General features: G+C 40.1%; 6 protein-coding genes across 7 annotated transcripts in view; 4 read left to right on the top strand and 2 right to left on the bottom strand.

Moving 5' to 3' along the window:
• Positions 1 to 3,915: 3,915 nt before the first annotated feature.
• Positions 3,916 to 5,003, top strand: LOC108088273. The gene is made up of 3 exons (XM_017185991.1): positions 3,916 to 4,381; positions 4,549 to 4,628; positions 4,721 to 5,003. The coding sequence occupies exons 1-3, from the start codon at positions 4,183 to 4,185 to the stop codon at positions 4,778 to 4,780; spliced, it is 339 nt and encodes a 112-aa protein (XP_017041480.1). The 5' UTR covers positions 3,916 to 4,182; the 3' UTR covers positions 4,781 to 5,003.
• A 1,813-nt stretch (positions 5,004 to 6,816) lies between these two features.
• On the top strand, positions 6,817 to 8,145 carry LOC108088271 (protein terminus). Of its 2 annotated transcripts, XM_017185989.1 has the most exons (3): positions 6,817 to 6,852; positions 6,942 to 7,511; positions 7,583 to 7,675. In XM_017185989.1, exons 2-3 carry the CDS (start codon positions 6,951 to 6,953, stop codon positions 7,598 to 7,600), a joined length of 579 nt encoding a protein of 192 aa, XP_017041478.1. In that variant the 5' UTR covers positions 6,817 to 6,852; positions 6,942 to 6,950; the 3' UTR covers positions 7,601 to 7,675. The 2 variants fall into 2 exon arrangements, with proteins under 2 accessions (XP_017041478.1, XP_017041477.1); XM_017185988.1 differs by having other exon boundaries at positions 6,942 to 8,145.
• A 1,535-nt stretch (positions 8,146 to 9,680) lies between these two features.
• Positions 9,681 to 10,374, top strand: LOC108088342 (mediator of RNA polymerase II transcription subunit 11). Its single transcript, XM_017186088.2, has 2 exons — positions 9,681 to 9,813; positions 9,867 to 10,374. Exons 1-2 carry the CDS (start codon positions 9,741 to 9,743, stop codon positions 10,307 to 10,309), a joined length of 516 nt encoding a protein of 171 aa, XP_017041577.1. The 5' UTR covers positions 9,681 to 9,740; the 3' UTR covers positions 10,310 to 10,374.
• A 106-nt stretch (positions 10,375 to 10,480) lies between these two features.
• On the bottom strand, positions 10,481 to 12,362 carry LOC108088341 (nuclear fragile X mental retardation-interacting protein 1). Its single transcript, XM_017186087.2, has 3 exons — positions 12,125 to 12,362; positions 11,765 to 12,057; positions 10,481 to 11,705 (listed from the first exon to the last, which is right to left on the bottom strand). Exons 1-3 carry the CDS (start codon positions 12,314 to 12,316, stop codon positions 10,535 to 10,537), a joined length of 1,656 nt encoding a protein of 551 aa, XP_017041576.2. The 5' UTR covers positions 12,317 to 12,362; the 3' UTR covers positions 10,481 to 10,534.
• Positions 12,363 to 12,601: 239 nt separating this feature from the next.
• On the top strand, positions 12,602 to 14,533 carry LOC108088285 (ubiquitin-like-conjugating enzyme ATG3). Its single transcript, XM_017186006.2, has 4 exons — positions 12,602 to 12,809; positions 13,311 to 13,446; positions 13,516 to 13,706; positions 13,844 to 14,533. The coding sequence occupies exons 1-4, from the start codon at positions 12,738 to 12,740 to the stop codon at positions 14,438 to 14,440; spliced, it is 996 nt and encodes a 331-aa protein (XP_017041495.1). The 5' UTR covers positions 12,602 to 12,737; the 3' UTR covers positions 14,441 to 14,533.
• Positions 14,534 to 15,968: 1,435 nt separating this feature from the next.
• LOC108088284 (nuclear hormone receptor FTZ-F1) overlaps positions 15,969 to 23,686 on the bottom strand; it is a 40,526-nt gene continuing 32,808 nt past the window's right edge. The window contains 7 exon segments of the mRNA XM_017186005.2: positions 15,969 to 16,980; positions 17,134 to 17,234; positions 17,304 to 17,562; positions 18,436 to 18,634; positions 18,699 to 18,755; positions 19,141 to 19,547; positions 19,875 to 20,092. Coding sequence (XP_017041494.2) covers positions 16,831 to 16,980; positions 17,134 to 17,234; positions 17,304 to 17,562; positions 18,436 to 18,634; positions 18,699 to 18,755; positions 19,141 to 19,547; positions 19,875 to 20,092 — 1,391 coding nt within the window. The 3' untranslated portion in view covers positions 15,969 to 16,830.

The following is a 23,686-nucleotide window of genomic DNA, read 5'->3' as shown; positions in this document are numbered from 1 at the left end:
TATGCATTTCCCCAGCACCATCTACCCTTGGCCTCGTCTGTCAGGCGTTTTCCTTGGAAATTTTATGCAAAAACAATTTATAACGGGGCACCGGAAACCAGGATCTAAGACAGGGCATAAAAGTATTGTTTCCTATGGTTGCAGCTTCTGTTCCTGCCGCAGCTGCACTTATCGCCTTATACGATGCCATTTTGTGGCCCACAAAGAAGGGAAACAGAACTGATCTACATCGGGAACAATCCACGAATTATAGTTTAAAAATAAAATCACATAAGCTTAAAATAAACGAATATTTTAATACATTACATTTACCAAATTATAAAAATGTTTACTAATTCTTTTTGAATTTCTCTTTCTGTAACTCAATTGGAGTGTATTTAAGTATTTGAGTTTTTAGTTTGGCACAAGTTTTTTTTCTTGTGCAGTGAAGGAGAAGAGATGCTATTGCATTTGTATATGCTTAAATTATTACATTTCGCATTTTGCTCTATGCCTTTATTGTCGAAGATTGATTGCGTTTGCCACGTGTTTGAAAGGATACGACCTTTGGGAAGCAATTTCACTTGGCTCACATGACAGCAGGAGCAATTTTAGCTCCCAACAGCCGCAGTTTTACCTAAACCTTTTCATTGAGGAGCTTCGAATCCATCTTATGATTACCGAGGCAAAAAAGGGTGAGAGCTGTGGAATTTGTGTTTACTATCCCAATTATGTAATTAATGTAATGGAAATGCAAATCTTAATGCATGGCTAAGCAATTATACTGGCACATTTTTTGCTCAAATACGCTTAATGGATAAGCTAAGTGCAACATTAAATGCTTTGATTGCATTTAATACACAAGCACGCGGAGCAAGTCATATTTAATTGAATGCATCATTTTACATACAAAGAGGTCTTACACAATATCAATTGCAATTCAAAAAAAGTTGTTTGAAAGGTTCTTTTATGTAGAAATTGATTACATATCAAAAAAGAGTATTTTTTTATCTGAAATTTTGCCATTTTTTTAAGTCTTCTTTTCATATTGAAAATCTTTTAAAGGTTAAAAAAAGAGTAGGTATAAACATAATTTTTTTTCGATTTTCAAAGAGCCCCATGATTTTTTTCCGGAGGATAAAATATTATAAATTCATATTTTAAAGAGCTCACACCAAAGTTAGTAATTTGATCCCCTCCGGCAAGCCACTTGATCCGAGGTTGTTTTCCAGAGAAATCCGCTGGGAGCCTCATCTAGCAAAGTCATAAGCTTTCCTGAGCTCTCCAGCAGCACGTTCAATAAAACGGTTAAACAAGGAAAAACAAAACTTTCACACGAGCAAACAATTTTTGAGCGGGGATCCTGGCTGAAAGGAGACTTTTGCGGAGAAAACTTGACGGCTTTGCAGGCCGTTAAGAGGAAAGCTGCATTCTGGACAAAGCTGTATGTCCTGCGTGTGTATGGTGTGTACACTTGGCATTAACATAATTCATATTTTGTATGTATTTGCATAATAATAAAGCTGCTGATGTGCCAGAATCAGGAGCAGAATCCGCACAGAAGCGTCTTTTCTCCTCTGGCCTTTTGGCTGCCACGTCCAGTGAGTCCCCATCCTCCGGGGTCCTTCCACACACCCCACCTCCATCTCCACATCCGCCACCCCCGCTCCCCACTTCACCGCCCCCCACTTCACCGCCCCCCACTTCACCGTCCCTCCACACTGCTGTTGACAAATGGAACACAATCGGCCACACCCACCTCACAGCATCCCCTTCCCATCAAAATAGAAACAGCTAGTGTTGGCAATTCTCCTAAACATTTAGCAAACAATACAATATGTTGACTGTTTTTTCTATGTGGGACTTAATAATACATCTTCATAAATAGATAAGAAAAACATATTAAATGAAACCTAATTTTTTTTCGATTTAAATTCATTTTTCTAAGCCCTGATAAACAAAAAACTTTTATTTGCTTTTGTAAACATAATTTTTGAAGCCAAAACAGAGTTATAATCAAAAAACTCAAAAAATATGTTACTTTTGGAAAAAAAAATCATAAAATGTAGAAGGATGCTTGAAACAACTTTGTTTTTTGAGAGGGGTCATTAAAGAACTATCCGCTCTGGATGGGAAAAAGTACAAATCGGCATCCCCAGCAGCCGCAGAGATTTATACAAGAAAAGAAACAGACTCATAAGCTTTTCACTAAGAAGAGGGTTGTGGATGGGGATTTGGTTAGTGGGGGCGGTGGGAGTGGCTCTCCGCCCGCATAAATGCATGAATACTTATGGATAGTTCGCAGCGCAGCGCAGCGCATCGCAAACAACTGTTGTTGGACTTTCTGGGGGCGTTTGCAGGCGGAATTGTCATGTTTCTCGCTTGTATTGCACTGACATCTGGGGGACATAATTCGTTGACACACACACACGATGCCAAAAACAACATTTATTTGTGAGCTCGTGTCCTTATATATCAACTCGTAGCGGACTTTGCTGGTTGGGTTTCTTTTTTTTCGTTTTCCCTTTGTTGAAATTGCACCAAATGCGTTTAACACAAAAAACAACTTCAAAGAGAAACTGCTAAGAACCTGAAACATATGTTAGAGCGTATTAATCGGTTTTTAGCTTTGTCTATGCCCCTAACAAGTACAGCACAATTCATTCATACTATTTTATTTGAGTTATTTACAAGTTAGTTATTTCTTGAGAGTACATATATTTTTATTTGACCTGTTAATCCAACTGAACATGTAAGTTGTGTATTTAAAGCCCAGTTATGCAACCACCAGGAAAAGATCTAAAGGAAAAACAAGCAATTAAGCACACACTTCGAACACAGGCGCAATAATTTATTAATTTTCCCACGGGTATTCAGCCACTTGCGATTTCGCTTCGTACTGTTTGCACGTATCTCGGGCGGCTGGGAGATCCCGATTCCCATGCTCGGCGAAGCGTTAAAATGCCACCATTAAAAATCAATGCTTAAAGATTTATGGGCTTGACAAAGTGTTAATTACCAGGTGAGAGCAAGGTTAATGCGAAGGGCGAGGCAGAAGTGGAGCCCGAAAAATCAAGGTCCCTTCACAACAACATGTACACAAAGATAATAACCAATAAGCCGAAAAGCTACCAACTTGACCTATTGACTTTAACCTCTTGTTTACCTGATTCAACCCTTTCTGACCACCTTTTATCTATTTTCAGAACCATGGATAATAAAGTTCATAATTGCTAAAGTTGTCTATTTTTAAACGAACGGCTTTTAATATAAATAAATAATTCAGTATTTAATAGATTCAGCATGAATTCATAATTAATTACTTAGTTTGTTATAAGCGCAAAGCAAAAATATAAAAGAGTGTTAAAATATTAAAAAAAACACTTTAAAAAAAATCACTTAATGGTCCTACTCTTCTGAATACAAAATAAATCTTATTTTTGCAGCTTGATACCCAAAAGTCGTGACTTAAAGCCTTTTAAAGGTCTTTAAGCGAATCCCTTTATCTACTTTAAACAACAGCCTCGGGATGGAAATAAAAACCTAAAAATATAGCACAGAATAGAGGTTGTTATCCCACTCTACACAGTCAATCCCGAATTAAAATAGAATTCGCGGCCCAGTCGAAAAAAGCCGCCAAAAACTTTACTTTTAATCAGACCAAAACAAAACGAGCGAAAATAAAAGCAAACAAAATAACAGGGAAACAGGCGTCAGGATGCCAGGACACCGAAGAACAAAAAAAAATAACTATAGAGAATGAGAAGCCGAAAAGCAACAGAAAATGGGGAAAGACGAGCTCTCATAATTCCACGGCCAAAAGGAAAATTCAACGGCAGCGGCGAGGAGTGAAATAGGAAAATCAACAACCGAGAACGTAAAAAGATGCCAGGCAGCAGTTTTTCGTTACTTTTACTGTCGGCTTTTTTGTTTGTTTCTATTTTCATATACATACTCGTATATATTTTTTCTCTATTTTTTGTAGTTCACCCACATAAGCTGCGAGGGACACGTGAGGTTTCTCAGCGACAAAAATACGAAATTTGTGTGAGGAAGCACACAGTTTACACACATACACACGCATGCAGACTGTGTGCGTGTGAAGGACGCACGAATCGCCTTAAATATGCTTCAACTGCTAAAGAAGCCATAAAGCAACAGCCATCCGACATCAGGCTGCGTCCAACAAAATTAACCCAAACTATGAAGTTCTATAGCCTCTTTATACCGAAAACTTATCGTCTTAAGCCTATTTTAGTTTCCTTGCCTTATAATCGCATCTTAGTGAGTGGACCTTTGGTGAAGTGGCATTCAGGGTCATCGGTTAGGGCACCTGCACGGTCACCTGGACAGGAAATTAGAGGACCTCTTCCAAACGCCGAGTGTCTTCCTCCAGCAGCAGGTGCATAAAAGGCTCCCTATTCCACAGAGAAAATATTGCAGAATCCATGGAAAGGATTCCATATTGAAGAAGGCTTCTAGAGCAGCACTAGGATTGTTTGCAAGCCACCGAAAGAACTGCGAATGTTCTGAATGTTTTGTATTTATATTTAATTATACCTTTTTCAGGAGTAGGTCCCGACCATTTGTATAATACCAACCGTATTATATCACAGGGGAACTGGTTTTTTTATTGCCCTTCATTTAATGTAAGGTTTGTTTTAAATATTTGAATTGTTTTTTACTTTACTCTAACGAAAGGGTTAATCACGTTTTACCATGTTGTTGTCATTTTTACCAGGTTAATCTAAAGGACACACAAAGCGCCTCAAATATGCTTAAACTACTAAAGAAGCCATAAAGCAACAGCCAACCGTCAAACAGGCCACCACAGGAAAAGCCTGCGACGCACCACCGCCGCCACTTCATCGCTCAGTTTTCATCGGACCTAGAATGGGAACACATTATCCTGGATACTCCGAGCCGGGTTCAAACCTATGCCTGTTGGCACAAACTTGTTTGAGTTGCAGGGGAAATTTAGGTGGTACAACATGGATGTTAAAATGTCGGTTTTAAGGGATGAAACTACGGGGAAATGATTTTCACCGGTATATTTCGGTTAATTTGAACATTTTTCTAAATGTTTGGATATTTGCAATAAAGATATGGTATCCTGTAAAAACCTTTCCCAATTGTTAGCACTTATTTTTTCTGATATTATGCTAGACAAAAACTGTACTAAAATGAACTATCTTTATTTAGTAACCACAAAAATTAGAGGAAATAGATACCCGACCTTTGCAAAACCAATTACACAACAAATATCAACCAATTATTATAAGCATTTTTTAAAATGGGATAAACGTTTAAAGCCCCGCCCTAAATCTGTTATCTGTTATTATGCGATTTGTGAGTTTTTTAATCACTCTAAATAAATCATCGGCATAAATAATTTAGTTTTAGTTACTTTTTACTATTTGGTTATAATTCTAGCCTATCAGTTATCTACAAAATATCTACTTCTACATTTACTTCGCAAGAATATTGTTTTACACAAACATTCGGTGAATTGGCCAAGGACTTTATGGAATGTGGAGGAAATGTTTTCTTCGTTTCATATCAGTTAGCATTTATACTGGGTTTGTTGAAATGTCCCTTTTTTAACTTTAACACGGTAATTGTAAAAACACGATGTTTTGAAAGGTAATAGTGGCGACGTCCTGCGAGATTTTTAAGGACGACAACTTCTGAAACTCCAAGGGAAATTCCCTTTTTATAGAAGTTAGGAGGCCAATCGTGCTATAATTCTACTCTTGCGAGAGCAAAAAAAAAGCGTTTTTGTTTTTCCCCGAAATATCTCGATTCAATAAAAACGGTAATTATGGGATGGCGAAGTTAGGCAGGAACATTGTTTTACACAAACATTCGGTGAACCGACCAAGGACTTTATGGAAAGTGGAGGAAATGTTTTCTTCGTTTTATATCAGTTAGCATTTGTACTGGGTTCGTTGCAATGTCACGTTTTTTTCGCTTTAACACGGTAATGGTAAAAACACGATGTTTTGAAAGGTATTAGTGGCGACGTCCTGCGAGATTCTGAAATTCCAAGGAAAATTCCCTTTTATAGAAGTTAGGAGGCGCAATCTTGCTATAATTCTACTTTTGCGAGAGCAGAAAAAACCGTTTTTGTTTTCCCCCGAATCTCGTTTCAATAAAAAACGGTATATATGGGATGGCGAAGTTACTCGTAGAGAAAAAGATTGCACCCATTTGTAGAAAAGTAGTTGAAGGCAATTGGCGAAAATGAATCCATTTTATGTAAAGTAAAATTCTTAGAGTGCAAAATGTAAGCCCGGCAAGTTCTAATGGACCAACTTGGACGGTTCACTATACTGTGCTGCTGGGTTACTCAACGCCGCCAGAGGTCCCAGCCAGGAAAGCCAATCTCCAAAAAGAAAAAGTTGGTACGGCAGCCAATAGTTGCGATGTAATTCAAAGCAGGCTAATATAATAAAGGCCTGCCCAAAATCTTAGGGCCTCCATCGCCGAGTTAGGACGAATTCACACCAAACCTGCCCGAAGCCATTTGCGTATGCCCATTTTAGTAGGTTTCCGAAAAGCACAGATAATGGCTCAAATTCCCACATTATCAAATGCAATGCGAATGAGTAGGCTGTGCATGAGAATGATAATGCCATAAGTTTATAATCCAGAATCTTCATACATAGGTACATCACTTACAAATAACTGCGGTGACAAGACCAGATATAGAAATAATATTATAAAGAACTCATAAAATAGAGTTCATCTTCCAATTTGCATCTTTTTGTACAAAGGCTAAGTCGGCCGCTTATGACTTTACCTGATATATTTAGCTCTACCTGATTTTGTTAGGGGATCAAGACCAGCTGGCTCAACTTTAACCTTTACCTGGTAAGTAAAGTCCTATTCCAATTTTGACCTGACCTTTGCTTTAAAACTTCTATATAAAATCGCCTTCCAAACCACCTTGTATCATTAAGTAATTGAATATGGCACGGCGAACACAATCGCGATATATCTTCGAGGTGGTTGAAAATTCGCGAGTTTTTCGCCATTACTTTTTTGTGAATGGATCAAGGAGAGCGGATTGTACCACTTGTGAATCTCGAGTGCCAGCCAGCGAACCGTACAGTCATCACTGGCGTAACGATGTCAAAAACAACAGAAGCCACTACATTAAGATGGGTTCTGAGGAAAAACAGCTCCTTAAAGCGATCGAGGATCAGGCCGTCGAAGAGTTTATATTATGCGACGGGAGTATCACAGCCAGGACGAACGACTTTCTTTTGGATGCAGGAATGGACGCAGTTCCCAAGCTGCTAAGATTCCTAAGTTTCGGCACAGAAAAGTTGGAGGCTACTGTGGGATTTTATGTGGATGTGAAAAAAGAGCGCATGTACTACGAAAGCAGTCCCTTGAGTATCGAAAACCACCTGGATATCGGCGAAGCAGTTGATATGATATTCTCGATGCTGCTGGAGAAGATAAGTAACTATGTGCTGCTCCACCAAAGGGTTCCATTGGAGGCGTGTGTTATTAGAAGGATGAAGGTGACTGTTAAGAGATTTTGCCCTTCTAAGGGCAGTTCCCTCTCTATCTCCAAACTTCCTTTGCAATATAGGGTGAAGAATGCTGTTGAATGCATTGGAAGCAATAATAACAAATCCTCCCCCGATGTGGGCAAACTGGCAGAGACATACTTGAGACAAGAGGACCAAGGACGACTTTTTCCAGCGAGTCTTAAAATCAACCTGTACAGCTTTCGGGTTTGCAGTACCTCCAAGGAGTTATACGCTGTGCCCTATTTACTACGCGGAGAGGATGTCGAAACTACGCCCACTTTCATTATTCAAAGGAACGTGGCTGGGGAATTCCAAGGACTGACCGAAATCCGCAACATTAGAAAGTTCTTGCGAACGGATAGCCAGGATCGGGTTGTCGAATGTCGTCAATGCCAGTCGCATTTTGTGGACCGAGTGCACTTTGCCCTCCACAAACAGATCGCCTGTGGTCGGAATTATATGGTGTGGCAAATGGACAAAGACGCCATCGAGTTGCACGAAAACTGTTTGCCTCTGCCTGAGGAATATTTTAAATACAAATGGATTGGTTTGGCCAGCAAGCGAAGCTAACCATTAATCATAAGGAATTATATATTATTATACCATTTTTGGACCTGATAAATTTTTATAAAATCTACAGTAAGTAAAGCTAACACTCGAAATTTCTATACACTTTAAACTTAGTTTCTGTTTTCTATTTTCCAATACAGTTTAGAAATTGTCTTTATGGTATAAAGCTTATTTTCCTTAGTGTTACAAATTCTTTCCTCACAAAAATAAACAGTCAAAATATGTAAATTGATTATAAATAGGTTTTTAAAAATATGCTCTTTTAATTCTTTATCTTAAAAAAATCAATAGTTTTTAAAATCAGCATAAAAATAATAATATCAATAACAATGATGGCCTTCATGGTCGAATAGGAAAATTAAAAATTTGGGGACGTTGGGATGTCGAAGTAAAACAATGTGGTGGAGGTACAGTACTCTCCGTAGGTCCTGTTCCTGGATCAAAGTGATGAGAGCGGGGGGAGTCGTCGTTCGTGGGTGTCCACCCTCCAGCCGAGTGGGGCGACGTCCCACTGGAACTCATCCAGTACCTGTCCGGCGTCTGGAATGGCCGTCTCATCCACTTCCGGGGTATTGTGCGGATTAGCACGTTGCAACGTGTTCTCTGAAAGATCCTGGCTGGCCTTCCGTCCTGGTGAGTTCGGGGTGGCGTGGGTCCTCGGCTGATCCTAGTGATCCTTGGGAAGTGTCTGGTATACCCGAGAAACAACCAGTTTCTGATGTGGGTGTCGCCTTTGAATCTGAGGCTGGTTCTACCCTCCGAGCGGTAAGGGGACCTAGCTGAAGACATACTTTCCCGAAGTCCACAGTTCCACGGATGCCGCAGAGAAAGTCAACGCCGAGAATCACACAATCTAGTATCGTGGGCAGAACAAAAAGAGCCAGACAGATTGGTTGTTCAGACCAACTTGCGCCAGCAGAGCCTTGGGGACTTCTTTCTGGCACTCCCAGTCAAAGGTTCCTATTTCCCCTCAGCAGCAATACATCGAGTATTTCGCCCATTGCATCATCAGACGCAGTTCGTCGACGTAGACTTTAAAGGGCTCGCCGGCTCGTTCGTATCTTGTCCTGATCGCGTCCTGCAGGCTGTGGTAGTGCCGTGGAGGCAAGAAAAACTCTAACAAATCCCGTCTGAAAGTTTCCCAGGGAACGGCGTGCATTTGGTGGGCTCGGTACCAACCTCCGGCGCAGCCCGAGAGCAGTCCTGCGATAGCCCGTGGTATCTCGCTAGTACCTACGTTGTATGCCGTGTCGACGTCCTCGATGTGATCCGTCGAAGGGTTTTCAACCCTGATGCGTGCGAATATTTCAACTTATTTGACTTCGTTTTTTTAAATTTAAAGGAAAAATATAACGCCTTCGTGACTTAGTTTAAAAACACAATATCAATCATAATGATGGCCTTTATTGTCGAGGTGGAAAAATAAAAATGTGGGGTTTGGGTTCTACAAATCCTCACAATTTTTTATATTCAAAAACAATTTAATTTAAAATACTAGTACCACCTTGCTCATATATTCGTTAGCGGGCAACATTTTAAATATTGCAACATTTTTGAAAACCATTTTTGGAATATTTTGGGCGCCTGAACGCTCTGGTCACACTAGTATGACAAGATTTGTTTACAAGCAACAAACTACGAAATACGATGAACCCGCTAGACAAAATACACGCTCTAGATGAGATCGAAAAAGAGATCATCCTGTGCATGCAGAGTGCAGGTAAGTAAGGAAAGTACTCCACCGAAACAAGCCAACTTATACCTTACTGGCAGGACAAGCACTGCAGGAGTTGGGCAAGGAAAAGTCTTCGCAGAAAAATGCCGAAACTCAATCGCAGCAGTTTTTAAAGAGCCTGTCCAGCGTGGAATCGAAGCTATCTGAGCAAATCAACTATTTGACGCAGGTGTCTACGGGTCAGCCGCACGAGGGATCCGGCTATGCGTCCGCCAAGGTGCTTCAAATGGCATGGCACCGCATACAGCACGCAAGATCCCGAGTTCGCGAGTTGGAGGAGACCAAGGCCAAACACTCACACGCCGCTCGTCAGCAATTAAAGCGCCAGCAGGAACACGCTGCCGCTCAGCAACAGCAACAACAACAGCAGCAGCAACAACAGCTGCAGCAAGCGGCACAGCAGCAGCAACAGTCGGGAGGAGGGACCGCCGGTGGGGGAGATCATTCCATGGGCGGCGACTCCTCCATGTCCACCAACTAATATGGGGATATTTTTAGGGATAGCGATTTCAAATTTTTTTAAAATAAATAACATTGCAAAAAGTCTACCAAACAATTGTAAATTAATCAAGTTTAGGTTATTAAATTTCATATATAAGCCTGCCCATAAAACACAAGCTACACTTCCATATGTATGTGTCTCAAAAAAGACTTTTAAACAAACAACTACTTTTACTTTATTGTGTATCTTAGTAACTAAATTGAATCATACATGTGGAGGTACATCTATTATTTTATCACAATTGGAATCCAACTTTTCATTATTTTTATCACAAGCCGAAACCGCTTTTTCTTCCCTACTTTGCCCAATGCCAAAGAAATTCTTTTCGCAAACATGGCGCACGCACTGTAGCAGGACATTTCTTTCATGCCGTATATCCGATTCTAGAAGTTTTGATAGCATGGTGTTCTGTTGCGTTTGCTGGCGTGATCTCTTGTAGTTTAATCCGTACACTCGCTTTGGAGCTACTCTTTTGGGAGCAGTTTGGGGCTTGCTTTCTTTTGGTACCTCCTTAGGCGGACTTGACTCTCTAATGGTTTCAGTGACTCGCTGGAAGGGCACTTCATCCGGTGCTTCATCGGAGGAGTAATGTACTTCTTTTTTAGCAACTGGTCTTAAGTTGGAGTCAGTAGTTTCATTAACATAGTCTTCCCTAGGCACTATATCGGAGGAGTTAACGTTTTCAATAGAAAATGTTTGGCTTTCGCTGGTTTGCGAATCCTCATTGAATATAGGCTTATTTTGTGGCACTTGATATGTCTCAGAAACGGAATGTTTTTCCACGATGGACGTAGGCATTTCATCCTTTTCTTTGGGTTCAGATTCGGTTTTCACTTGCATATCTTCCTGATCTTGGTTCTCAATCTCGGTTTTCACTTGCATATCTTCCTGATCTTGGTTCTCAATCTCCGTTTCACTCTCATCTTCACTATCTGAACCATACATCCCAAGCAGGCCGAACAAAGCATTATCCTGTTTTTTTACTTTTGCCTTGAAGTGATGGTAATCCTTCATCTGTCCTGTTCCGCCAAACTTGGCATTTTCTGAAGAACGGAGATTCGCCTTTTCACTGTTTGGATGAACTTTGATTTCAGCTGTAGCAGACGGAGTTGAGTTTGCTTCATTGTTTATCGCTGCATCGGTTTCTTTGTCCGTACTTTTCTCCACATTTTTCTTTTCAAAAACCTTGCATTTGGCTCCTCTTCTTTTTTTATTTTTGGGCTCGATGCGATCCTTCTGATCCGCTTTTGGTCGCGTTCTCTGGCGATCTTCGCGGTTTCCGAACCGGGATTTCGAGGCCTCCAGACGCTCCCCGCGCTTTATTCTTTGTTCCTTGGCTAATTTGGCCAGCTCAACGTTTGCCGCAGTGGGAAATCTAAGGTATATATGGATTATTATAAAGAATATAAGTATTTAGGTATGAAATCCACCGACCTTTTTCTCCTTTCCGACTTCCAAGCGGCCAGTTCTTCCTCCGTCCATACTTTCTTTACTTTTTTGTAGGCCCCTGTGATGTGATTGCCTTCTATGTGCCTTTCCAGTATGTTGTGCAGGGCAGCAAAATCGCAGTTATCTGCGGGACAGGACTCGTGTTGCTCCAGGTGGCGTTTCATGTCCTGGGAATTCGATAACTCCATGGAGCACGTGTGGCAGAACTCCGATCGTGGAGGTGAGTTGTAAATTGGCGGGGTTTCTGGTACACTGGCACAGCTATTTTGCGATTTTATCTGGGGATAATTTATGGGATACGTAATTAAGATTAAAGAACATGCATATATATATCTGTGGACTCACTTGCTCCTGGATAAGATATTTTGGGGGCACCGTTGGTCCTCGTGCGCCGTACATGGGGGGCGGTTGTTTTGCCCTGGGCAAAAGGGTCATCCCACTGGGGGTCAGGTAGAGGTGAGAGGCCTTGTTAGCTCCATTGGGCTTATCGAATTTTGGAGACGGCAATACGAATTTTGGCTGAACCTTTTCTTCCATTTCGTCGGCTTAATACGTTAAAAACAATGTGCGCGAATTGGGACAGTGTGACCAGAGGAAGTGTTTGAACCAAATAAATACTACATGTCCCAAAAGATTATTATTTATATGAACACTGTAGAGAATTACAGCTCTGTTTAAATTAATTTTATAGGGTAACTATTTGTAATATTTATTAATCATCATTTTAAAATGAATATTTTACTCGTTCTTCATATTTTTTTTAAATGGCATTGCTTTGTAAATCTATCGATAAGCCACCCACATCGATGTATAGTGTGGCCGCACTGCAATGTTGTTGTCCGAAAACAAAAAAAAAAACAATTAGCTGGAAAGAGCAAGTCTACTAAAAGAGCTATCATAAATTGTATTTATTAAGTTTAGGCGTAAAGATTAGTGCGAATACTCAGCGGGACGAAAAATGCAAAGCGTTCTTAACACCGTGAAAGGCACGGCGCTTAATGTGGCCGAATATCTAACGCCCGTTTTAAAGGTGAAATGTGCCAAATAGACGAAAATCTGCCTATCAAAACGATCAAATATATACAAAATAGTGTAAAAATGGGGTGTATATATAAACGGGGGCCAATCAATGACAAAGAAAGCCTAAAAAGATAAGGGCTTTTCAAGCTCGATTATTGATTCCCTCATTTACAGCGACCTCTGTCCTGTTTAACTACCCCTGGTGTCAATAAAACTGGATTCACCGCCAGACTGTCTCCAAATAAAAACAGAAGGGTGGTGTCACATAAGTTTATGACACTTTTAATAGAGATTGGGTTGAGAAAACTCTTGGAAAGAACGTCAGTTTCACAAAGATTTTAAGGAAGTATATTTAAGAAAGTTTTTTCGAAGTTTTTTGTTCGGTTTGATTAATTTTAAAGAGGTTTCTGAGGACAGAAGACTTTACTTTTCCTATACATTTAAAAAAAGATTTCTGGAGCACCACTCTGATCTTAACTGTATTGTCCTTTAATTTCTAATATTCTTGCAGGAATCAAAATTCCGCGAGACGGGTGTTCTTACTCCGGAGGAGTTCGTGGCCGCCGGAGATCACTTGGTGCACCATTGCCCGTCTTGGCAGTGGGCCGCCGGCGATGAAACCAAGACGAAACCCTACCTACCAAAGGGTAAGTGCTGCGATTTGCCATTAATCACTGGCCAATTTACTCATTAAAATCATTTGCGGCCCCACTTAGATAAGCAATTTCTGATAACGCGCAATGTTCCGTGCTATCGTCGCTGCAAGCAGATGGAGTACGTCGGCGAGGAGACGCTGGTGGAGGAAGAGTCCGGCGACGGCGGTTGGGTGGAGACCCACCAGCTGAACGACGACGGTACCACGCAGCTGGAGGACAAGATCTGCGAACTGACAATGGAGGAGACAAAGGTTAATACGGGAAAAAAAATGGGAAACATGATAGAAAAAAGTTTCAGATTTCCTATACTATGTATTGCTTTTACATTGCATATTCGCTTTTCTCTCTTGAGTGAAACCTAATGCAATAAAGAAATTATATCTTGCAGGACGAAATGCACACTCCAGATAGTGACAAATCAGCCCCAGGCGCAGGAGCCGAGGTCGACGACGAAGACGATGACGAGGCCATTGACATGGACGACTTCGAGGAGAGCGGCATGCTGGAGCTGGTCGATCCGGCCGTGGCGACCACCACGCGCAAGCCGGAAGCAGAGGAAAAGACCAGTCCAGTGGCTGCCGCATCGGGCGAGGCGGAGGCCAGCGGTGGCGACTCGGTGCTCCACACTCGCACCTACGACCTGCACATCAGCTACGACAAGTACTACCAGACGCCACGCCTCTGGGTGGTCGGATATGATGAGCAGCGCAAGCCACTGACCGTGGAACAGATGTACGAGGACGTCTCGCAGGATCACGCCAAGAAGACGGTCACCATGGAGTCGCATCCGCATCTTCCAGGCCCCAATATGGCGTCAGTGCATCCCTGCCGGCATGCGGATATTATGAAGAAGATTATCCAGACGGTGGAGGAGGGCGGCGGCCAGCTAGGAGTGCATTTATACTTGATCATATTCCTGAAGTTCGTTCAGACCGTCATACCAACCATCGAATACGATTTTACGCAAAACTTTAACATGTCTTAAGACCGCCATGCTTTTCAATATTGACGCAATAAAATACAAGTTTCTGAACCAAAAATCGAATAAAGATTTGGGCAAACAGCTTAAAAAATCGGATACACTTTGTTTCGTTTTTATAATTACTTTTTATTTCACTTTGCATTTGTTGTTGTTGGTTGGTTGCATGTTTGAAACATCTCTGAGATGAAATTGTATGTTAACATAATAATAAAGCATATTAAATCAATTGATCGAATATGCATTGTAGTTTTAGGTAGTTTTGTTTCTAGTTAAATGATTTTTTTTTGCATTTTAACAGTTTTTCAAACTTAAAACGTGTGTGTTGCTTGCATTTATATTAATCATTTAATGTATAACTGTTAGATCCTTTTTAAATTTTTTATTGTTTTATAGTATATATATATAGATTTTCTTAATAGTTAAAATCACTTTTCATTTGCAATAACAGGTTCACATCGTAATCAATTTTACAATAAACATACCTAACGCCATTCATACCTGAATAAACATATATATTTTTTGTATGTGTATATCGATCCCGCCTTCTCTTCCCTTCTATTAACGTGTTTTCAACAACATGCCGCCAGCGTTACGTTAGACGTCAACAATTTTGCCCTTTCCTTATCAACTTTTAATATTACTGATCCGCTACTTGTCATCTCTCGTTTCCAACTTTTACATTATTTACCCATATTTTTGTTTACTTTTTTACACTTTATAATACATACAGAAGTTATACGTACCAACTAGAGACCTAAATGTGTATTGTATACCTAGGCAAACCTATTTAGACGTCGTCGTGCATTCGTTTTTGTAGTTTTTGCCCCTACTTGCGTCTGCCAGAAAATGTTCTAATTTTCGTGAAATGTTCTGCTACTTCCAATTTTTTATACATTTTTAAACGACTTTTGTTTTTTATACACGCTGCTCTTACATTTGAAATGTGTGTCGTAAATTGATTTTGTTTACTGAATCTGGAGTTTTTATATTTGTTTAATTTTATAAGGTACATTTTGTTTAAGCGCAATGCCTAGGCAAGAATTAAGGCAATGATTGGACTCACGAAGTAACACACAAATTTATTAATTCCGATGAGATTAGAGTAAATAAACGCACTAAAAAAAACTAAAAAGCATATGTCAGGTAACAAAGTATTCGAATTAAAATTTGATCCGCCATTAAATTTTTATTAAATATAGTTTATTTGGTTTGTTTATTTCGATTTTTGATTTTTACAATATTCATCTTTTCTTTAATTCGATTTTTGTTCCGATTCATTGCCCAAATTCGTGACTAAGCATCTTTTACTTTTAGTTTTAAAGTGCTATATAGCTGGTTTTGATTTTATTATTAATTTTGTTTACCCTTTAACTGATTTATGTTATTTTGCACAAAATATATACTGTTTTTAAATATAAGCTTCACACTTTCTGGTTGCTGACATTGAAACAATTACATCTTTGTTGAAATTTACAAATAGTTGAAACTTGCTGCTAAATTTAAATATATATGTAAGTATATATTCACTATATAGTTTTAACACGATCTTTATTAATTTATATAATTTCTTGCTCTTCTTTATGTTGTTGTAGGTAGTTGTTTGCATTGTTTTCTTACAATTAGATGAAATTACAATTATAATATACACATACATTCATACCATGAACACCTAAATTTGCTTTGTTTTTATTTTCTTTGTATGGATTTTCGGTTTTTTTTTTTGCTTGTTGTTGTCGTTAGATTAGACGCAAATACTATGCAAGACACTTGGCGCAAAAAATACAATAATCGATTTATAATTGGAAACGAAAGTAATTTGAAAACTATAGTAGACCAAGTTCTTGGTAAAAAGTTTTAGGACGCTTAAAATTACGCCAATTTACATAAAAATATATATAGACTTGTATCCATAAGTATCGTATTCATAAAGGTATATAAAAATAAAATTTCTCATGCTTCTTTTGCGTTTCTTTTTCTTTTGCAATGCCTAAAGAAAGTGGGGTTCCTTGCCGTATTAAAATTTATATCCATACAACTACATATTCTCGTTTCAAGGTTCAAGGTTTTAAAAATTGCTTCATCGGGAATACAAATAAAACACGAATTAATTTAAGACAAATTAATTAATTATTTAAATGTAAACTAGACCTAACCGTAAACGTAATAATAATTAACATTGAATCAACAAATGTGTGCATGTGTGTGTTTAGGTGTGATAGTTGGTGGTGTTGGTGGTAGTAGTGATGATGCATTCCCATATTCATAATACGGAATTCAGTATCCTCCGTCCTCCGTCCGCCCTTCTGGTTGTCCTGGTTGCCTTCGGGGACTCCCCGCCTTGTTATTTACATTTCATAAATGATTAAGTATTCCGTGTCACGCTGCCCCGGCCTCTACACCTTGCGCTTGGCGTGCAGCATCTCCATGAGCAGCGTTTGGGTGGGCGCACTGCCGGCACAGTGCTTGACGTACAGGTGCTCCTCGCCGCGAGCGGCCATGGCATGGATTTCCGGTAAGATGTTCACTAGCTTACTGAACTTTTCCTGCAAGAAGCCAAAAAAGAAACTCAAGCTTTAGTTGCGAGTGGTGGCGAGTAAATAAAAGGACAGGTCCTGCCACAATAAGAGATCCAAACAAATCTGGCATAACTCTTACTCAGGATTTCGATACCCTACACAGAGACTTATTTTACTCACATTTACTGACGGGTAGCAGGTGAGGGTGTAGTCCAGCAAGGCGGCTTGCACATTATCATGTCCCTCGGAGACGGTCTTCCGGTTGACAATTCCCCGTACAGCTGTAAGGAAACAGGAAAAGAGAAGTTTAAGAAGGTCGCCAATCTGCGCGGTAAACTTTACGGCCTTACTTGGATTCAACAGGATTAGGAATTTCATGCAGACATAGTCGCCCATATCGAACTTAAGATCTTGCAGCTTGTTCTGCAGCTCGTTGAAGTAGTCGCCCAGCTGGGGCACACCCAGCAGTCCCAGACTCATCAGATTGAAGACCTGGCCATTGTTCAGTTGCGTCTCGTCGGGCAGCCCGTTGTGGATTCGATGGTGCAGGTGATCCAAAACCAGCATGTCCGACCAGGAATGCTGCAGCAGCTTCATTTGGTCGTCGACCTAGATTTGAAAAAGAATTTTAAAACAAAATGGTTCATCAAACTATGAAACTAGCAATAAACAAGGCTGTTAAAATAATCAGCACGGTTGTCACTTTTTGAGTGCAAGATTCGAAATGGATCTTGTACACTTATCGAGATCCCAAATTCTATGTTTTAAATTTATAGCGATCACATACGAAAGACCGTTTAAAATCTTATTTTCAACATTTTGAGTTGATCGAATAACAACTTAAATGGATTTTTAAGCGACAACCGCACGCACGAGGATCAATAGATACATTTTGGGCGATGGTATGGTATGGAGATAGCTAAGGCCTAGTTTTGGATGCTCTGGCATTACGACACGCCCTCTCTTTCGCCCAGCGATTCTCTCGGACTCTCGCTCTGTGGGTTTCTCCGTGTTCCCCCGTGCCTGAGGTCTCAGTCTGAGTCTCGATTTCGGTTTCTCCGCTCTCGGTGGGCTGCTATGGGTAGGGTATGGCATGGTATGGGTGAGCAGCACATCAGTTGCGTCATTGAGCGAGAGACGCTGCTGCTCGGCTGACTGACTGGTTCAGCTTTGCTGGCTAAGTAGGTCAGACGCCAAATGAAATCGAAATTCAATGCAGATTCAGCCGGCGTCGCTGTCGACGTCGCTGTCAGTTGTCGGTGGTTTACATAACACGCCGCAGACTTGGCCCCTAGCTCGAAAACTGGTTTCTGGCTTTGAACCATGTTGCTGCTGCTGTTGCTGTTGCTTTTGCTGTTGCTGTTGCGCCTGTTGTCTGTCTGTGTTTTCTGATTTCTGTTTCTGATTTTTGATTTACTGGATGGATGTGGGGGGCTACCGTCGGGGTTTTGAGGCACCCCGATGCCTTAGAGCGGCCCATACCTTCAGATCCTTGAAGAAGACGGTGTTCCGTGCCCAGTCCACTTGCGAGAATAGGTTCTGGTCGAGCACTTTGCACATCAGCTCGAAGAGATCCACCTCCACCTGGTTGTAGGTCTGCTTCTGCAGCAGGGCAAACAGTTGCGTCTGCCATTCCCGATCGTCGATCGATTGCACAAATTCACGTATCATCGGTGAGACTCTGCGAGAATAAGAGTGGGTTTAAAATAATCTTAAACTGAAGAATCATCTCCTGCAGAACTCACCTTAATGGCTCTATTAGCGCGTCGGCTGTGCTCGATGGATGTGTGCCGGAATCAAAGCTTTTTGCAGATAAAAGATACAGAAAAGTAATAATTAATTTGTGGTTAGCTGACTTCAAATTGGAGAGCTCATCAAATGACAACTAAGCAATGCGCGAAAGGGCGGCTTGGGAAATTCAATTTGGAGTACATGGAAATCTTGAGATTGGTTAATAAATATAAAATTAAATACAAAGTTAAGTGATTAATATTAAAAGTAAAATCCCAACGCTGCCCTTTCCACATTTGCTGCATAATCAAGTTGAATCCTTTCCCACAAATTGAGTTAAATATCGAGAGTTTGCTTTGGATATTGGTTGGAGTTCGTTTGTCGTTTGTTTTGGTTTCAGTTTGAGTTTGAGTTTGGACATTCTTTGAGTTCTGTTCTGGCTTTTGGGGTAAATACCACAATTTCGCGTCGGCCGTGTTCTGCAGAGATCCTATTCCAGCCTCGTGGCAACTGCTGTTGCCGTTGCCGCCGTTGCGATGCAGGCCGTCGGCGGAGTTCGTGCCCCCGCCCCCGCCGCCTCCTCCTCCTCCGCCGCCGCCCGCATTGTTGCCACCTCCTCCGCCGCCGCCGCCGGACGCTCCGTTTCCCGTGCTGCCGTTGTTGTTGCCGCTGCTGCTGCTGCCGTTGCTGCTATTGCCATTGCCCACGGAGCTGGGCCCGTTCAGACCTCCGCCGCCGCCACTGCCGCCGTTGCCGGCGTTCATGGGCGTGGCTATCACACCGCCCGTGCTCGCGTTCACCTGTCCCAGCGCAATCGCAATGGGGCTGGGCGACGAATCCGGCGATTGGGTGAGTGAGGATACCTGCGAACAATTTCCAAGAACTTATTAAATTCTGAGTCACTGCTTTGATGTGTTTTATATAATTTGTTGCCCTTGTTTCAGATATCTTGGCATTATCGTAATGAATAAGAAATGTAAGAAGTCTTCAAAGTTCTTATAATTAAAGAACAAAAAAAAAAAAACAAGAAGAAAATGTTGCATTTTAAAAATTGTTGATACACTCTCTTTAAATTGTTCAGGAGGCAACTATGTATTTTGATGTTTTTATATTTATAATTGTTTTTGAAAAAAAAAATGAAGCAAAGGACATCTTTACTGTTATTTAAATATCGAAAATGCATTTTTTACCTGAGGTATTTGAATTTCCTGCTTAATGTTCATATTTGGATATGCTTGCTGGTAGCCCGGCGAGATCGGCGTTGGCTTGATGTCCGGACCTATCGAGTTGCGGAGTGCTTGCAGCGCCAACTGCCGCTGCCGCATCACTTGCAGCTTCCGCGCCCGATCCCGCTTGTACATGGGTCCGAATTTGTTGCGTCCACCACGCATTCGATCCGCCCGCACAGCTGCAAGCAAAAGGATTTCACATTAATGAAATTGTTTCTTATTGTTTTGAGTGGTTAGAATAAGTAAAAAAAACCTTCCTCTTAATCTTTATTTTATTAACGCCTTTTTATCTGAATGATTTTATGCAGAATTGTTATCTGAAACACTCGCTACAATTCTGAGCCTAGAAACACAATAGTGACTGCCCAGTCCTTATTCTGTAACCTTTAAATGGATTCGATAACATTCTTTTAAATATGCAAAGCAAAAGAATAAATATACATATACAAATAATTTTGTATTGTTGTTGTTTTTATCGAATAATAAAAATAATAAAAGCTTATTACATATTTATTTGTTGATATATTGAAATAATTTCCGAGGAACCCAATCGCTTTTCAAAACCCTTAAATTCCTAAGTGTCAGTTTTTAGGCGTTTTTACAACCCTAACTTTAAAACAACAAATATTCTATATCATCGGTTTCTGCCTGAAAAAACTGCTTAGAAATGGAATTTAGTTGAGGAAGAAGCACATGATTGCTAGTATAGTTTGGGGTATTGTCAATACCATATTATAGCAATCATTATTTTTGCCAAGTTAAACCAAAATTTCGGACTCCTTGACGTTGTCAATGCTGGCTTTCTCTGTATATATTTATTGAAAACGATAACGAACTTAATCCATCTCCCATTTAACTGACCCAAAAAATGTAAGCTAGCAGAATGCAAACGTGGGGAAAACATCCTATTCGTTTCAAATTTCTCATTAAAAGCCAACTCATAACAGCGCTTGACAAAAACAACGAGCAGGCAAACGCACACCCACAACTACATATATAGTGCATATGCATACGCACATACAAGTACGCACATGGAAAATATAGTTACATACACATATTGCGCATACGCCGCATTGTACAGCGGCATCAAAACAAAAACTGTACAACGCGCAAATGTGTATTTACGTGCGTTTGTATGTGGCAACACGCTAAATGAAACGCAATAAAAATGCGCTTCTTATGGCGCAGCACGAAAAAAGAGCGTAAGGGGTGCAGAGAAACAAATACATGTTAATATTAATTTTCCATGGAATCTTTACTTAAGGTAACTGGCCTAAATTTCTTATAAAGTTGTATACCAATTTGAAATATATAAATTAAAACTAGTAAGTGACCCTTGAGAAAATAATAATGATAATTAAAAGTCATATTTATGAAGAAATTATTTATTTCATTACTTAGCTCAATAGATTATTATAAACCTCACTCAAAATATATTGCTGTACATCGTTGCAAATTGTTTATTTGTAAAATGAGCCTAACATTTTTAAGAATTACAAAGGACTTAGAACATCAGTAAAACAAAAAACATAAAATGCATAACGAATGAAGAAACAAAGAATATAAAAGCCAATATTTTTCTGGTGTGTTGGTGAGAATTGCGAGGGTGGCTTTCGCCAAAAACAGATTGTGATTGCAGCTAGCGCCATGTTGATTACAAGATGCAATTGTCGGGGGTTGTTTTCACACATCCACAACACAACAAATAAGAAAAAAAAACCGCGAGGAGGTGGCAATGGGCGGCAGGTGGCCACCATAAAATATGCATTTCAAATCCAAAGGCGGAAAAAAATAAAACACAATCCAACACACACAACATTTTGATATATGCAGTTTTAGTGCGGCGAACAAGTAACTGTAATTTAGGTCAAGCGTATTGTTTACAAATAATCAACATACATATGCATTTGAATGGGTTTGTGTGCGTGCTCGAGAGAGGCCAACATTTCGCTCTCAAATGCGGCAGTCACCGCTCTCTTTTGATTATGTTTTTGGCTTGGCAACGCGAAAGAGCTTTCTATTACGACATTTCTCTCCTCGCACAACCACAAACACACTCGGGAACCAGAAAGAGAGCGAGGGAGAGTCGAAGACAGAGAGGCTTTCCGCATTAGACAACTTTGTTGTTGCTGTTGAGTGGAGTAGGTCAAGGACAGTGTGTGTGAAAACTGGGACAACACGGCCATTGTTGTTGCCTACCAACTCTCCGAAAAAGAAAAACTTACTCTCTTTCACACTCACTCGCTCGCTTTTGTGTGTTGGGAAAGTTGTTTGTATTTGTGGGCGACTTACAGCCGCTTTTTATGTCTTTTTCCTTTTTCCGGCTTTGTATCAAGTCTATTTATGTTGGGCAAGGTAAGACAAATACAACAAAAAATACTACCAATCGATGGGGAATTTATCGAATTCATAAAAACGTTCCCTATGCACATTTTCCCCGCTAATTTGTTGATCCGTTCACTATCTTTTTTTGTAAAATGGCTGTTACATCATTTCATAGTGACATTTCTTCACTTTCAGTTTGGGCATTTATTTAGATTTTCACCTTTTTGTTGGTTGTCTTTTTGTGTGGGGTTAAGTGGTTCAATTTGTATACCACAAAAATGTTTGTCGAAAGTTATTCCCACCCTATGGCCCTTCCCTTTTTCTTTTTTAAAATTTTTCGGAATATTTTCACACAAGCAGCTGGGAAATCAATAAATGGCCTGTCACTCGCAGTTTTTTTTAGGCGTTTGAGGACAAAGCATTTACTTTTAAAGCCAATAGAAGCATATACCATTTGGTTGAAACTAATTCGGATCGTATGAGTAATTTTAAGTTTATCAAGCTGGTGTATTGATTTTATTTCAGTTTTTAGTGGATAAAATGGCTAATAATTCCGTGTTTTATCGTTTACTATGTTATGGAATAACTTTAGGTGATTGTAATGCGCAAATTTAAACGCCCGCTGCAAGGATATCTTAAGAAAGTAAGTTAATAATCATTTATTTTAATCTCATAATGAAACATGAGTTTAAAATTACATATCCGCTTTTGCTGCGGGTATAAATACAACAGGTCGTATACTTAATATTACGCATACGCATAGTTTTGCTTTTAAAGAAAAAATAAACAGCCATATTAAAAAAAAAAACAGAAATGTGTAGGAAATCAACTAAGTAAGAAATAATTGCATCATTTCCTCATTCTTTAAACAAATACAATAAAAAATTTTTAATTTTGTTTTTTTGTAAGAGGAAACCTATTTAGACACCAATTTAAGCAAATCAAGAAATTAAAATCAACAATAGGATAGGAGTCCCTTTTGTGCCTACCTCTGTAACAAAAACATATGGCATTCGAGCCATATGAGTCATAATCTCCAGCTAAGCCGAAAGCCTCGCTGGTCTTTATAGCCCCAAAAATAAAGCAAAACCCAAGCTCAAGTCACAAAATCCAAAAGCGGCTAAAAATTGCCGCAATTATAAAGACCAAAGCCTGACTGGGAGATATAGTCGGCGGTATCTGGGGAATCGGCGGAAGAGAGAGCGAGGGGAACTGGCGCTGACGAAAGAGATTTCAACAGAGGCGAACGGAAGGACGGAACGAGACGGAACGGAACGAAAAGAGGCAAACGGCGAGAAACGACGACAACGAAGCAAAAATGTTCGTAATAATTCAGTGAGTATTAAAAATAAAATACACTCAACGCTCACACGGGCGCTACATGTTGCATTGATTACACACTCACACGCAGAAAATGCCGAGAGAGACAAACATTTTGCCATATCACG

The sequence above is a fragment of the Drosophila ficusphila genome, unplaced genomic scaffold (assembly GCF_018152265.1).
Source record: "Drosophila ficusphila isolate 14025-0441.05 unplaced genomic scaffold, ASM1815226v1 contig_106, whole genome shotgun sequence".
Lineage (NCBI taxonomy): Eukaryota > Metazoa > Arthropoda > Insecta > Diptera > Drosophilidae > Drosophila > Drosophila ficusphila.
Note: the sequence above shows the minus strand (reverse complement) of the source record. Positions and strands in the feature narration are given on the sequence as shown.

Excerpts from the sequence above, each read along its gene's own strand:
- LOC108088342 (XM_017186088.2), top strand. The coding sequence starts at position 9,741 with ATGAACCCGCTAGACAAAATACACGCTCTAGATGAGATCGAAAAAGAG. Across the intron at positions 9,814-9,866 it reads CCTGTGCATGCAGAGTGCAG|GACAAGCACTGCAGGAGTTG; the intron begins GTAAGTAAGGAA and ends CCTTACTGGCAG.
- LOC108088271 (XM_017185988.1), top strand. The coding sequence starts at position 6,951 with ATGGCACGGCGAACACAATCGCGATATATCTTCGAGGTGGTTGAAAAT.
- LOC108088285 (XM_017186006.2), top strand. The coding sequence starts at position 12,738 with ATGCAAAGCGTTCTTAACACCGTGAAAGGCACGGCGCTTAATGTGGCC. Across the intron at positions 12,810-13,310 it reads ATCTAACGCCCGTTTTAAAG|GAATCAAAATTCCGCGAGAC; the intron begins GTGAAATGTGCC and ends ATATTCTTGCAG. Across the intron at positions 13,707-13,843 it reads TGACAATGGAGGAGACAAAG|GACGAAATGCACACTCCAGA; the intron begins GTTAATACGGGA and ends TATATCTTGCAG.
- LOC108088341 (XM_017186087.2), bottom strand. The coding sequence starts at position 12,316 with ATGGAAGAAAAGGTTCAGCCAAAATTCGTATTGCCGTCTCCAAAATTC. Across the intron at positions 12,058-12,124 it reads AATATCTTATCCAGGAGCAA|ATAAAATCGCAAAATAGCTG; the intron begins GTGAGTCCACAG and ends AATTATCCCCAG. Across the intron at positions 11,706-11,764 it reads AAGTCGGAAAGGAGAAAAAG|ATTTCCCACTGCGGCAAACG; the intron begins GTCGGTGGATTT and ends TATATACCTTAG.
- LOC108088273 (XM_017185991.1), top strand. The coding sequence starts at position 4,183 with ATGAAGTTCTATAGCCTCTTTATACCGAAAACTTATCGTCTTAAGCCT. Across the intron at positions 4,382-4,548 it reads GTGTCTTCCTCCAGCAGCAG|GAGTAGGTCCCGACCATTTG; the intron begins GTGCATAAAAGG and ends TACCTTTTTCAG. Across the intron at positions 4,629-4,720 it reads TTTATTGCCCTTCATTTAAT|GTTAATCTAAAGGACACACA; the intron begins GTAAGGTTTGTT and ends CATTTTTACCAG.